Source organism: Carassius carassius, chromosome 27 (genome assembly GCF_963082965.1).
Source record: "Carassius carassius chromosome 27, fCarCar2.1, whole genome shotgun sequence".
NCBI lineage: Eukaryota > Metazoa > Chordata > Actinopteri > Cypriniformes > Cyprinidae > Carassius > Carassius carassius.
Genome location: NC_081781.1, coordinates 17,632,478 through 17,647,496, shown reverse-complemented (window position 1 = coordinate 17,647,496; position 15,019 = coordinate 17,632,478). Strand labels below are relative to the sequence as shown.

General features: G+C 33.4%; 2 protein-coding genes across 2 annotated transcripts; one reads left to right on the top strand and one right to left on the bottom strand.

Annotated features, from left to right (window-relative positions):
• The first annotated feature begins 2,096 nt into the window (after positions 1-2,096).
• nme6 (NME/NM23 nucleoside diphosphate kinase 6) lies at positions 2,097-8,917 on the top strand. The gene is made up of 5 exons (XM_059513005.1): positions 2,097-2,522; positions 4,328-4,427; positions 4,866-4,905; positions 7,299-7,459; positions 8,708-8,917. Exons 1-5 carry the CDS (start codon positions 2,445-2,447, stop codon positions 8,854-8,856), a joined length of 528 nt encoding a protein of 175 aa, XP_059368988.1. The 5' UTR covers positions 2,097-2,444; the 3' UTR covers positions 8,857-8,917.
• A 1,674-nt stretch (positions 8,918-10,591) lies between these two features.
• On the bottom strand, positions 10,592-13,781 carry baalcb (BAALC binder of MAP3K1 and KLF4 b). The gene is made up of 4 exons (XM_059513540.1): positions 13,695-13,781; positions 12,676-13,087; positions 11,653-11,843; positions 10,592-11,023 (listed from the first exon to the last, which is right to left on the bottom strand). The coding sequence occupies exons 2-4, from the start codon at positions 12,857-12,859 to the stop codon at positions 10,850-10,852; spliced, it is 549 nt and encodes a 182-aa protein (XP_059369523.1). The 5' UTR covers positions 12,860-13,087; positions 13,695-13,781; the 3' UTR covers positions 10,592-10,849.
• Positions 13,782-15,019: the final 1,238 nt, after the last annotated feature.

The following is a 15,019-nucleotide window of genomic DNA, read 5'->3' as shown; positions in this document are numbered from 1 at the left end:
TTTTCTCACACTCACATTGCCCCAATGTGCATGAATTTCTTTCTTCTGTCAAACATAAAAGAAGACATTATGAAAATATCTCTCTCTATATATATATATATATCTAAATATATTAAAAGTCACTGGGGTCACAATGACTTTCAGTGTATGGACAAAACACTTCAAATATTCAACAAAATTATCTTCACCGAATGTCTTGTAATGAAGAAGAAATTAATTCATACATTTTTGGAATGGGTAAATGCTGACGGAAATGCAGTTTTATGAATGCATGTGTGTGTGTGTACTGGTATTCACTATGTTATGGGAACAAATGTCCCCACGTGGATAGTAATTGCCAGAAAATGTTGACCTTGTGGGAACATTGTTAGGTCCCCATGAGGAAACAAGCTTAAAATCATATAGAATTAAGTGTTTTGAAAATTTTAAGTTCAGAATGTTTCCTATGAGGGGTAGGTTTAGGGTACGGGGATAGAAAATATAGTTTGCACAGTATAAAAACCATTACAAGTGTGTGTGTGTGTTTGCATGTGTATGATAGACATGTGATTTCTTGTGTAATGTGAAAGTCATCAACACACATTTAAAAGTAGATCTGGTTAAGGCACTATAATTCTTCAACTTTAAAAGTGTAGTCCTTCCTTAGGTATGACAGTTGCTACCGCTGAGGTTGACACAGCTGTCTGTGAGAGTCTGGTGGTGCGCTGTGAAGGATGGGAATAGAAAAGGTCAAAGGACACAGTAGATGTCAAAACAGGTGCTAGCAACTGAGAGGTAAACAGCTTATTCCCTGCCCTCAAAATGATACTCAAAATGACTCTTTAAATAAAGATCAATCATTTTGTATGATATGTTTCTAGTGGTAAGTCATTATCACATTTGATGTGAGAAGCATTTCTGTGATTTGCTGTGAATTATAAAATCTGACTAGATGTTAAACACTTTCCCATGTATTTTTTTCGGTCACAAGTAGTCTACAGTTTTAGTAAATGAAGGCTAGATATTATTAAACAGTAGACCAAATGGTCATATAGCAGGAAATGCACCTCTGACCCCATCCTGTCTCTACTGAAAAGACCCACATGAAACAGATTGGGTGTCAAAAAGAGATATGTGTTAGTTAAACTGGTGTCAGCAATCTCACTGAAAAGTGGGGGATTCAGGGTAAAGTTGAGGTAACTAGGTCAAAACTCACACAATCACAGCGACAGACAAATGAACAAAGGATTACAGGTGTGTGAAAATCATTGATTCTACATTCAAGACAATTCACTGCAGCCTGAAACTGAGACATGCAGCAATAAAAAGTAATACACTATGATTGTGGTATCACATCAGTGTTAAGAAAATAAATCACAATAAGTTATCAAATGGTCTGCATCGTCATTATTCTGGGTTTCAGGGGTGTCTGAAGCAACCTGATGTCTGATCCTTCACATGCACATAAAGACAAACTTACAAAAGTTAACATGAATTTATATAGTATAGAAATATAATTGTTAATATTTGTATTGAGTATCACTGACTTAAAAACATTCTTTAAATATATGAACAATCTGTCAACCTATCAACCTTACAAGGCTGCTGTTTTACTGTTCTTATTGTCATGTGACTTTTCCAAAAATGTGATGTCAGTGCAGGTCGAAAGTCATAGGTCACATCTGTTTCTGTCAGCTTAATGTAAAAGAAACCTCATCAAATGTCTTTGCTATTCTTAAAGTTCATTCTTATTACCTTAGGCAAGTTGTCACATTGGGCAATATCTCTAATTTTAAATTATTTTTTCCATTGTATTGCAAGGAAATTGGTTGCTTTATACATTATATATTTTAACAGACATAATAGCCAATATTTTGTATTACTAAAACAAGAAAAGTGCATTTGACCCCTCTATTAAAATGTGTTTAAACAAACATAATTACCATTTTTTTATTCAAGGTTCAGTTTGTGTTGTTAAAAACGTTAGTTATTTATCAGCTATTGTGTTGGCTTTTTGTAGAGTTACTGACAACAAATCAGCTGAACATCAGCCAAGGTTGGTTAAAATAGTAAGATTTTGATGAGACTTGCACGATCTGTAACTTCCTATTGTTTACTTCCGGACAAGATGGCGGCGCCCTGGTAACCGACAGCACGGAGCACGCTAAGTTTAGAAATTAAGCTATATTCTTCATGAGAAATCAATTTGAAACCAATTTAAACACCAGCTGAACTATCTAAAGTTCTTTTCGGTCGATTGCCTACACTGTATTGATTTATTTATCTCGTTGCTCTGCGCATTGATGATCTTAACTGCAGCTGTGACATGTAAACGAGCATTCATGTGTGTTTAGGTCCGCTGGTTAACGTTTAAATTCTGATCAGATTGAACCGGAGCCAAATCAAGGGGAAATATAAGACCGTTAATTCTTGTATTAGCGTCAAAAGGCGGCAGCCTAGCAGACATGCGGTGTGTGAAGGCACTGCAGCTCACCCTTGCGGTCGTCAAACCAGATGCTGTGGCCCATCCGCTCATTCTGGAGGTGAGATCACACTGGCCTGCCTATGGCTATAAATAAATAAAGACAAATTCGACGCAGTTCGTGGTGTCTACATTACATACATCACGTGGATACACTATTTTTGAGTCCCCCCTGACATTAGCAAATTAAATTCAGTAGTGGGGCAATGACTTGTTAAAATGGCTATATCTTTGTAACTATGAGATTTTGATAAAGCCAATGTGTGTTTTCTCCGAGAGCTGATTTATTTCTGCTATTTTGTAGTAGTTGTATTAGTTTATGCATGGAATGCAGATTCTTAAAGGGGTAGATGAAAATTAAAATGATGTTATTATTTAATTAAAGCTAGTTTAAAACCTTTATGACTTTATTTCCATCTGTGAAATACATACGGTAATAAGATATTTGGGAGAATGTTCCAGTTTTGCCAACCATTGTTTGTCATCATAAGGACAAAAAAAAAAAGAGACATTGCTTATCATATATTATTTTATGTTCTATGTTAGAATTCAGGTTAAGACATGAGGGTGAGTAAAGAATGACACAATTTTGATTTAAATTAATAATTATTGAAAGAATTAAATAATTATTAAATTGAAATATTAAAAGAAGTATTCTTGACGGACGCATGACAGACGATGAGGATATTGAAAGACAACGGCGTATGATGTATATGCAGGCGAATATATTTTTACGTAGGTTTAGTTTCTGTTCAGAAGAAGAGGTCAAGGTGTCACTTTTTAAAGCAAATTGTACAACACTTTATACTGCTCATCTGTGGTTCAACTATAGTACATCTAGTTTACAGAAGCTGCAGGTAGCTTATAATGATGCAATGAGAATTTTACTAAAGAGACCTAGATGGCATAGTGCAAGTGAAATGTTTGTGAGTACTAGAGTACTCACTTTTAAAGCACTGTTACAAGATCTTATGTATAGATTTATCTGCCAGCTAAATAATAAAAAAAATGAGATTATTGTGGGTCTATCAAATATAAGGGTTAGTACTACATGGTATCAGTCAAAGCTGTGGAGACATTGGTATTGTTGCATTTTGAAACTTTTTATTGTGTGTGGTAGATGCTGTGGGTTGTATATGTTGTCGTATTGTCTTGTTGTTGTTTTTTTTTTAAATTAGAACCTTGAGTCTGTAATAAAATATTGATTATTCATATAAATCAACAAGTTTCAGGGGGTACTTCCAGTAAAGGTTTTTAGGTAAAAGAATTTTGGCTGACAAAAAGGTTCTGGCTTACTCCATATAGTTACTTACCTGGCTATAAAAAGACCTATCCTCCTGAGCAATATTCACTGGAGTTACAAGTGTGACAACTAGCCCCGTCTCCTCTATACCCATCCTGGTTACCCTTTTAACGAAGAAAGATGTCTTGTAACTCAAAATATGTGGAGGCTTAAAACGATATAATTTGTCTTTATTATCAAAACGAGCCAGCGTCTTGCCTGATTTAATTTCCGCTGTCTGTCACTTTAAAGAGATAAAGGTGCCTTTAATTAGCAACAATTTCCTCATGCAACGTGGTTTGAAAACTGAAGCCATTTTAAATGTAATGTTTGTGTTTTCATTAGAGTGAGATGTACTTTCATCGCTGTACTTTCATCAAGGTCTGTAACCTTGTTCTTTCTGGAGATTATAACTCTTTGTCGTCTTGTTGCTGAGGACAAACATGAAATGAAAAGACCTACATCAAAACTGCAAGAGGCTTCCATTAGTATAGCAACACATTTTTACTGACAATAAGTTTCGGTTTTGAGAGATGCAGATGGGCATAGAAAACATTTGGATATAATATTTATTTTCATTTCAGGCTCTTCATCAGAAGATTCTTGAAAACTTCATTATAGTCAGGAAGAAGGATCTGATGTGGAGAACAGAAGAGTCAGAAAGGTTTTATGCTGAACATGCAGGTAGAAAAGAATCTTTCTTCCTATAATATCCTCTGCATGAATGAAAGGGGTCTGTGTTTGTAACAGATTGAATGGTTAAGTACATGTGTGGGTGGGTGTCAGTGTGATGCATGATTTTAAACAGGGTGAGTCATAGTAAAGGCTTCACACAACCTGGAGTTATAATGTTGACACAGCATGTGGAGAGAGAACATGTTACTCACTCTCAGCTTCTCATATCCTGCATCCAAAGAAAAGCAGCTGCCTCGCATTCATATGTCTGTATTATATATGCAAAAGCCTTTCCAGACCATATTAACAGATTGCAACAAAAATCTGCTGCATAAAACACATCACCCTCGTTGGCTTATTTCCAATTGATCAAAAGTTAAATCAAAGATAAAAGATGTGCAACGGTTTATTTTTGGTTATCTTCCCTGACTGTTTTTATTTTTACAGGACATTTTTTTTATCAAAGACTGGTTGAATTCATGTCAAGGTAAATGTTTATTGTAATTTCCCCACAAATCAAAAAGTGTTTATATATATATATATATATATATATATATATATATATATATATATATATATATATATATATATATGTGTGTGTGTAAAAATTTCATATGATGGCTCTGTGAAGGAGACAGTATCAGGTTTATATGCACATGTATATTTTTGTATACAGAATTGTGGTCATACATTTGTATGTATGAATTAAATAATTTGTAGCTGTAAGCTATTGATCTGTCTAGCTATCTATTGACTATATATGTATGTGAGGTTGTGTGTATGTGTATTTTGTTTCATTTTAATTTTAGTAAGATTTAGTCATTTGTATAATGTTTATTGTTTTTTTTTTAATGTCAGTATAGTTTATAAATTAACAAGATTCCTCCCTTCTATGTAAAGCGCATTGAGTGTCCAATAACAGAAAAGAGCTATATAAATGTAAGGAATTATACATTTTATCAGATTTATTTTTCATTGATTTACATCAAATTTAATTTAAAATGAGAAATTATATAATATTAGTGCTGTCAAACGATCAATCGCGATTAATAGCATTCAAAACAAGTTTTTGTTTACATAATATATTTATGTGTTCTGTGTTTATTTTATTATGTATATATAATTACACATTTGGAAAATATTTACATGTATATACATTTATATATTATTATATTTTATACTATATATAAATATATTTAATATATAAACAACATATTTTTCTTATATACACTGTATTTATACAAAATAAATATACACTGTTTACAGTGTCCACAGCATAAATGGCTGCCCACTGCTCCTGGTGTGTGTTCACAGTGTGTGTGTGTGTGTGTGTGTGTGTGTGTTCACTGCTCTGTGTGTGTGTGCTTCGGATGGCTTAAATGCAGAGCACTAATTCTGAGTATGGGTCACCATACTTGGCTGAATGTCACGTCACTTTCACTTTCACATTCATATATAATGTAAACAAAAACTTTTATTTTTGATGCGATTAATCATTTGACGGCACTTATATATATATATATATATATATATATATATATATAATATATGTATATGTGTGTATATATATATGTGTGTGTGTGTATATATATATATATATATATATTTATATATATATATATATATATACATACATTTATTTTAGTTAATGCCTATTTCAGGTATAAAATGTTTTTATGCTTTTAGGTTTATGTTCTATAATAACCATTCTACTACAACAGTCTTGCATGATTTGCTTGTTTCAGATCTTCAGTTGTTTTTGGGTCACAGTTTTATTTCTATTCAATCCCATTTCATCTGTTCAGTTGCACGTGGCTTCAGATGTTGAGAATTCATTATGTGTGTACATCATTAACATTTCAGCTATTTCATGGTAACGTTCCTGGTAAAACCTGTTCATGGTACCAGGAGGAACAACTGCTGTAAAAATTCTTGAAACTGAAGTCAAAGGTTAACCATGTAACCCCTTGTAGCTTCACAAGTCTTGACAACAGCTTTTCCTCAAATTACCCTCTGAGCTGATTATCCTACAGGTACACAGACACTTTTCATCAAAGGCAGTTAAATCACTGCATTCAGAAAGAATGGATGCATTTTATTTAGCTTTTTATTCTACTTATTAATATTAATATACTCTAGCATTCAAAACTTTAGGGTCAGTAAGATTCAGATTTGCTCATGTGACACTGAAGAGTAATGGGCTGCTGAAAATTCAGCTTTACCACCGCAGAAATAAACTACATTTAAAAATTATGAAAAAAGAAATACAATATTACTGTTTTTTTATTTATTTATTTTTTGTTCATTAAATACAGCCTTGGTGAGCTAGACTTCTTTTAAAAACATAAAATGTTACTGACCCAAAACTTTTAAGTGGTAGTGTATTTTAAATTAATGTAAAACTACAGATGCTGTACCACTGCACTTCCTCTCGAAAGGAATAATTAATGCAGATATATGATCTCTCATCTGTGGAGAGGGACATCAATGCTGGTTGTTAATGTAGCGGTTGATCCAGTTTAGACAGTGAGGCGCATGTTACCATGGCACCCTGTCCTCAGAACATGTCTTTGTGTGTGAAAGATAAAACATTAGCGCAGCGCTCAAACTGACCCATGTCTTTTATTCTATGTCAGAGTCATTTAAAAATAAGCAGCTGATTATTCCTAAGCTTTTAGTTCCATTTGTGTTCCAGCAGAGCCTCTAAGGCAGTATTGCACATCTTTTGTGACTGTAGGCTTGTTTGTACAATTAACATCATGAACGAAAAAAAAAATCCTATTTTGCTTTTAGATTCAATTTTATTTATCTATCTAAGCGAACATGAGGTTGTCACAGCTCTCTGTGTAATCCTGCTGTTTACTTATATTCCCACAACAGTGGCCCAATGAGAGCGTACATCCTTGCCAAGGAAGATGCTATCTCTCACTGGAGGGGGATGATGGGTCCAACAAAAGTGTTTAGAGCTCGCTTCACTTCACCACACACCCTGCGCGGCCAATATGGGCTGACTGACACCAGAAACACTACTCATGGTTCAGGTGGAGAAACACTTTTCAAAACTGAACTGTTAAAGAAAAAGTTCACTCTAAAATTAAAATTTGCTAAAACTGTACTCATCCTCAGGCCATCCAATATGTAGATCATTTTTTGTCTTCATCACAACTGATTTGGAGAAATTGAGCATTAGTTCACTTGCTCACCAATGGATCATCTGCAGTGAATGGGTGCCGTCAGAATTAGAGTACAAACAGCTGATAAAAACATCACAATAATCCACAATTACTATTATTATTTTTTTTAAACAAATCCATCATTAAGGTGTTTTAACTTTAAACTCTTGCTTCAGGACAAAATGCAAGTTATCTAGCCAAAATAACGCTTTGTCCAGTACAGAAGCAACAGTTTAAAGTTCAAAACATCTTAATGATAGATTTGTTTCTTACAAACATGCAGCTTTTCACCTCTTGAGATGTTAATTTATGTACTTGTGTTGATTACTTCTGGATTACTGTGATGATTTTATCAGCTGTTTGGACTCTCATTCTGACGGCACTCATTCACTGCAGGGGATCCACTAATGAGCAATTGATGTAATGCTACGTTTCTCCAAATCTGTTCTGATGTAGAAACTCATCATATATAAACTCAGAAACTCATCATATATATCGTATTTTCCAGACTATAAGTCGCACCTCTTTTCATAGTTTGGCTGGTCCTGCGACTTATAGTCAGGTGCAACTTATTTATCAAAATTAATTTGACATGAACCAAGAGAAATGAACCAAGAGAAAACATTATCATCTACAGCCACAAGAGGGCGCTCTATGCTGCTCATTGCTCCTGTAACTTAATGTGTTATGTTAACATGCCGGGCACCTGTTCAGGCTGTTGTTCTGTGTACTATTGTGTAATATCAGCTGAATAACTTGCCTTTTCAGATTACCAATATCTATTTTTGTTCTTGGATTTTGATAAATAAATTAAGTTAATATTTCAGTTAACGTTTTCAGTTGTTTTCATTTAATGTTTTCAGGGGTAGACTACAGGAGCACTGAACAGCATAGAGCGCCCTCTCGCGGCTGTAGACGGTAATGTTTTCTCTCGGTTCTTGGTTCTAAATAAATGCGACTTATAGTCCAGTGCGACTTATATATGTTTTTATATCATCATGACATATCTTTGGACTGATGCGACTTATACTTAGGTGTGACTTATAGTCCAAAAAATACGGTATATAGATTCTTCAAATCTAAATTTTCAGCATTTTCTTATTTTCTTTCTTTCAGATTCAACTGAATCTGCCAAGAGAGAGATTTTATTTTTCTTTCCAGAGTTCAATGCAGAAGAGTGGATGTTGAGGGAAGAGGAATGTTTTAGATTGGGACTTGCTGAATATAATGAGAAGAAACAAATTCATACTCTCCAGGACGCATGATGCTCACTGGTCTGATGGTACTTTTACAGTGCTAAAGTAAATAAATCTGACTTTCACCAGATGCTCCAGCATTTGATTTTTCTCTGCATTGCCATGTTACTCCTTTGTGACCACAAAGTATCTCTACCACAGCTCTGCCAACATAATTATATTCATTTGTGTGTATTTTATTTGTATGTATAAATAAATATCTGCACTAGATTTGTAGTAGAGGTCAATAAATGTTTACATCAAAAGTACAGTTCTTGTTATGATGTAGTATACTGGAATGCAAAGGGGTAACAAATGGATTTAAAATATATTTGGAGGGTTTTGAAACAGCATTCCATAACATTTATGAAAATTTGTACATTTTGTAATGACTGTTCAATGTCCATTTGACATTTCAAGATTACTTTAAACAGTTTGAGAAACAAAATTCATTTAAACATTTACTTTCAACCATGTTATTCTCTAGATTAGCTCAAAATTTTTCACTAAGGTTCAATTAATTAACATTAGTCATTTCATTAGGTATCAGAAACTAACAATGAACAATACATTTTTAAGTGAATATCAATTTATTGTTATTCATTGTTACTTCAGTTTGTTTTAATGCATTACTCAAGCATTACTTAAAATATTTAGGCCTATACAGTATATTCAAGATTTTTTTAATATAATTGTATATATATATATAATTCTGTATATATATAATTTTATAATTACATATAAAATTTTCCTCTATTTGGTTAAGACAATTGTATTATTAATAAACCTAATATGATGCATATCTGTCAGTCATACATAAATGAAACAGGAATGATATTTATCTAATATTATGTAAAATAATCATTAAACCAAATATGTTTTAAATGTGCAATAACTAGGTTTATAAATTAATCATCACTCAATTAAGTTATTAATAACATACAGTTCAACTAATCGAATCTTGCTTGTTCCACAACTAGCCATATTTAAACCATGTTCATACTTTTAAACTGATTATATTTGTTTTCAAAATCAACCTATTTAATGCCGATTTAAAGAATTTGAAAATATGACTTAAAATAAAATAGATTCAAATTCTAATAAACTATGCAGAGTACGTACACCTGATGTTATTTACAAATTAATAATAAAGTAAAAAAAAACACATATTAGTAGAAATTAACATTGACCTATATTAATAATACTGTAAATGTATTGTTCATTGTTACTTCATAATACCTAACAAATTAATGTTCACATACAGAACCTTATTGTAAAATGTTAATTCAGAGAGTGAAGCAAGAGAAAGATTAGGATACAGTAATAGTTATGTGCTTCCAATAGATATTTAATAACTCAACAATAAACATAATCTTCCAGTGTGTAAAGCAGTGATTTACTGGAATAACAAAACAGTGCTGCTTCATATATTCTTGCACTACCTTTCGCAGTAGTGCTAGCTTGCTACAGAAACTGTAATTAGGTTTTTTTATCCCAAAAAGCTGAAGGCAACAATACTGTGATAGTAAGGGCCCTGATTTTCAGATCCAAGATCAAAATTAAAGCAGTACATCGACTTCAAGCTTCCTTTTTTTTCTGGGACAAACATTGTTGTTGGTATGTTTTTAAACTATTTAAGTATAATTTTTACACTTTTCACAAAATCATTGATTGCCCTTCCTGATCGATCCTGTGCTTTCAGTGTATGTACAGTAGATGCTTTTACGATTAAGATTCTTAAGATTCTTAAGATTAAGGTTAAGATTCTTTTCGTTGGCATCAGAAAAAAACAATACATTTTGACAAAGACATTACAGAGAAAAGATGTACATAAAAATACATATTAAATCAGTCAAGTGTAACTGAATAATGAATATAACATTTAAGTGACCCTTGAAACCTGTTAATCGCAGCACTGATGAACGTCTTCATTTAGTTCATCCCTGCTTCTTACTTCTTTGGTCCATGACAAGGCTTTCCAGAAATCCAGGATACAGTCTTCATGAGGTCTTGGGTGAACACCTCATTGAGGCATTGAGTCAACTGCTGTGTCCATCAAACCATCCACTGGTTTCATGACCTCATAGGTGGTTTGGGAAGTTTCCTTGATCTTCCCGCTCTTGTCCACCTGCCGGATGCTTTGAGTCACAGTGATGGTCACTTGCTTGGTGGACATCCGGCTGTCCTGCCATTTGGTCTAATGAAGATAACAATGAAAGATTTTAAGACATGATTGTTGGCAAATGTTCGCAACATTATATTACAGTTTACAGTATCGATTAATACGATTTCTGGAAATCTATCACATTTCATAGATGGATAAACAAAAGGTTAATAAATAGTGGATGCGTTTGAGGATTATTATTATTAACAAAAACTAAAACCATAGAAAAACACTTTTGTACAAAAATGTACAATAACTTACATTTCTGGAAAAAAAAGGAGAAAAAAAATTATATTTCAGCTAGTTTTCAAAACAAATGTTTTGTACTAAAATAACAGACTAAAGCTGAAATAATAAACAAAAACAACAATGACAAAAAATATACAATAAAAATAAAGCTGGTTTTCACGTGCAACATCAATATACTTTTATAGTTTAAAAGTGCATAAATGTATTACAGCCCACTGTAGTAAAATGAACAATAATGCTAAATAAAATATTTTGTAAAGTAAGTCAAAAGAAACACATTTCTGGTGAGGTGTAGATGAAGCCATACATAAGACAAAGGTCAGGAACACTGATGTAGTTTACAGTGTCTTGTTCACACATGCTGCCAAATAGAAGCTAGAATAGAAACCATTATATTCAATTAAAATACTTACTATTTCCTCAGTTCGAAGCACGCTTCTCCTTTGCACTGTGGTAGCAGAAGAAGACAGCACTTCCTGTTCTTGAGAAGAAAGGATTGCAGGGGTACTGCCAGGTTTCATGTCATTCAGACCCACCTCAGACATGGCAGGACACACTTTCAGATACGCCTGAGCTGGAGAAGGCAGACCATCATCAAACAGATCTGTGGCCAGAAAAAAAAAAAAAGAAAGTTATTCATTCTCTTTTAAAAAAATCTCTGCATCGGTGACAATATCAGAAACATTTCAGGGATGAGTGTATGTACAGAATACATTTAAATGAATAATTAAATTCATATCTATCTATCTATCTATCTATCTATCTATCTATCAGTAGACAGTATTTCTTTAATTATTATATTATGCTGTATGTGAACTTAAATACATTAAAAAAATTATATATTAAATAATAAAAATGTACATACATTAATATATGTATGATTCATAAATTATAAACTATTAGTCAAAAGTTTTAAAAGATGTCTCATGCTCACCAAGTCCAATTTGTTCCAAAATTACAAAAAACTACAAAAAATTTAATAAAAACCTAATACTGTGAAAAACAACCCTATATTTACTATTGCATACTATATTTATATATTTATATACTATATTTGCTAATACAATAATATATTTTAAAATGTAACCCACATATTTTAAAACATTTACCCACTATAGCTGCCCTAAGTGTCACAATTTCTGCCCAGAAGTGGTAAGCAGTGCTTATTGTGTTCATCCTCGCTCATACTGTTGTACTGGAGTACTAAAGGGATGTAACCATCACCATGGCAACAAGAGGCCTACTTGAATGAATTGCTCACCAACAGCAGACTCGCAACACTTTCCCTGACCTTCTGGGAAGGAAATGTCATTTGAAGTTTGTCAGGTTAAATCAGTGAACTGATATGTTCAGCTAATTAAATATGAAAACATTCAATTCAAAAGCTTTGACAAATTCAAATAAAGCCTTAAAATATGATTTCAATCCATTCTCACCGAGGTTGGCAGTCTTCTCTGATGGGAAGCCCACCTCTGAAGAGTTTTCCGAGTGGATGCTCTGGATGGAGGACAGGGGTATGTCTGTGTCCGTGCTGGTCAGCCAGGTGGACTCTGTCTCTTTGGTCCAGCTTTCCATATATCTGGGCTCCAACACATCTGTCCTGGAGCCTCCACAGCCCATGATGTCAAAAACAAATCCACACCTACACAGCCTTGGATTCTAGGTCCATTACAACACCTCCCGAAGAGCAAATGAAATGTAGATGCTTGTCATATGGTGTTCACTGAGTGATGTCATTTATTATTTATGTTTTGTCATTTAGTGTGAACAACCCATATCAGCGTCATTTTGATGTAAAACTCTTCCACTGGTGAGGTGTCGGTCGAACAGAAAGATCTGGGACTGATTCTGTGGAAGAGAAATAACAGTCAGCCTATAATGCAAGACTTGAGTGTGATTTAACATAATAATTTGACGTTAAAGTATTGGAAGGAATTAAGACTTAACATTTGATTAATGTAGGCTAAGTGTAAGCTCTTAAAATTACGCATTACACGTCATAACACAACCTTAATATGTGATATCATAATGACAAATAAGATGGATTGCCCCGTTTCCAATTTCTCTTGAGTAGGCTAGTGCAGTACTCGTATATATGTAAACAAAGACGAGTTTGACATCTCCTGTGGTCCAAATAATAAAGAAACCCTGAATTATCATTGCAATAGATTTCTAATTTAAATCCAGCGATGTGCATTTAATTATTTTTCTTGTCATGCAATCATTAAGCGATTGCTAAATTATTTTAAGAGCGCATCGTTGTGTCGTATTTAGTCTACTGTAGTGTCGCGTCACGCTGCTCTAATGCTACACATACATACAGAATATAACAATGTGTAGAAACGTAGCCTACATTACGTTAGTATGCAGTATGCAAAAAACGTATTGAGCCTATGAAATGTGCTGGGTGCCTTGCTTGTGGTCTTTCGCGCGAACGAAGATTGTTTTACATTACCTTAAGTCGACAGAGGAATCAGTGTCAGAACGGGTTTCTTCGGTATACGTTCACCGTATTTTGTACTCTTTTCAAAACATAATTTACGTCGCTCTACCGCGACGAAAAAAATCATACACTGAGTGATGACACTCCCCCATCTCTCCCTCTCTCTCCCTCTCTCCCCTCTCTCTCTCTAGATGTGAATGATGCTGACATACCCATCTCTTGTCTCGATTACGAGGTATTTATATAGTTCAAAATGAATGAATGCATTTAAAAATCCCCTCCTGTTAAAGTGCAGTTCATGTGTTACAGCACTGTGATATTCATGTCTCCCTTCAGACTGTTGTTCAGTTGTGTTTGCTTACTAAACACAAAGTAATAGAGCTGTTCAGTCTGCAGTTCTATAATAAAGAACAAATTGCATGTTGTTGAGCCATGCGTTTCCTCGTGAAATTAGAAGGGTTTTGTAAACATCTGTTTGCTATTTACTGTACAGCAAGGTCCATTCCATGAGAACTGATGACATTTCAATGAAATAGCAAAGAATCAGCATTTGATTCCATTTCTGAAAGATATGCATTTTAAATAATGGCAACTGCCCTCTTAATGTGATTCAGATGAACAACTGCATGACTGTAATGTGCAACAGTGGAGGTTTTAGTTGTTCATAACAATCTACATCATTGCATCATGTAAAGATTAGTTCACACTACTAATGCATGCCCAATCTCTATTGCTTTCACCTATTTAAATAATGTGATATGATGATACCAACCACAAAAATATAAACATTTTTGTCCATTAAATAATTTATATATTTAATAATAAATATTAACTAATAATGATAGGAATAAGTAATCTAGGTTATTAGGTTGATTTCTTAAAAAGGGACCGTAAAAAAAAAAAAAAAAAAAAATAAAATATATATATATATATATATATATATATATATATATATATTGTTTGTGTATCTACTCTTATCTATTTATATGCTCATGGTTGTTTTTCCTCCAGTAGTCAAAGAGGAAGTTATGGAAGCTCGTTATCTGCAAGGTAATAAAAATGTTTTTAAAATTGTGTTATTTCATCACGTTTTGGTCTTTTATCACAATTATGAGTTTACATTTCACAATTCTTCCCCCCTTTCCTCTTTTCTTCTTTCTGGTAATTCCAATTTTACATCTTGCAAGTTTTGTGAGTTTTCTGAATTCTAGGTATACATAAGGACAACCAGTACAAACAATATTATACTATCTATCTCTATTTCTTTGTCGAAGCACACCATCCACAGCCTCATCACTTCAATCAGATATGTCTCTTTACCCCAATCCCAATAGCAG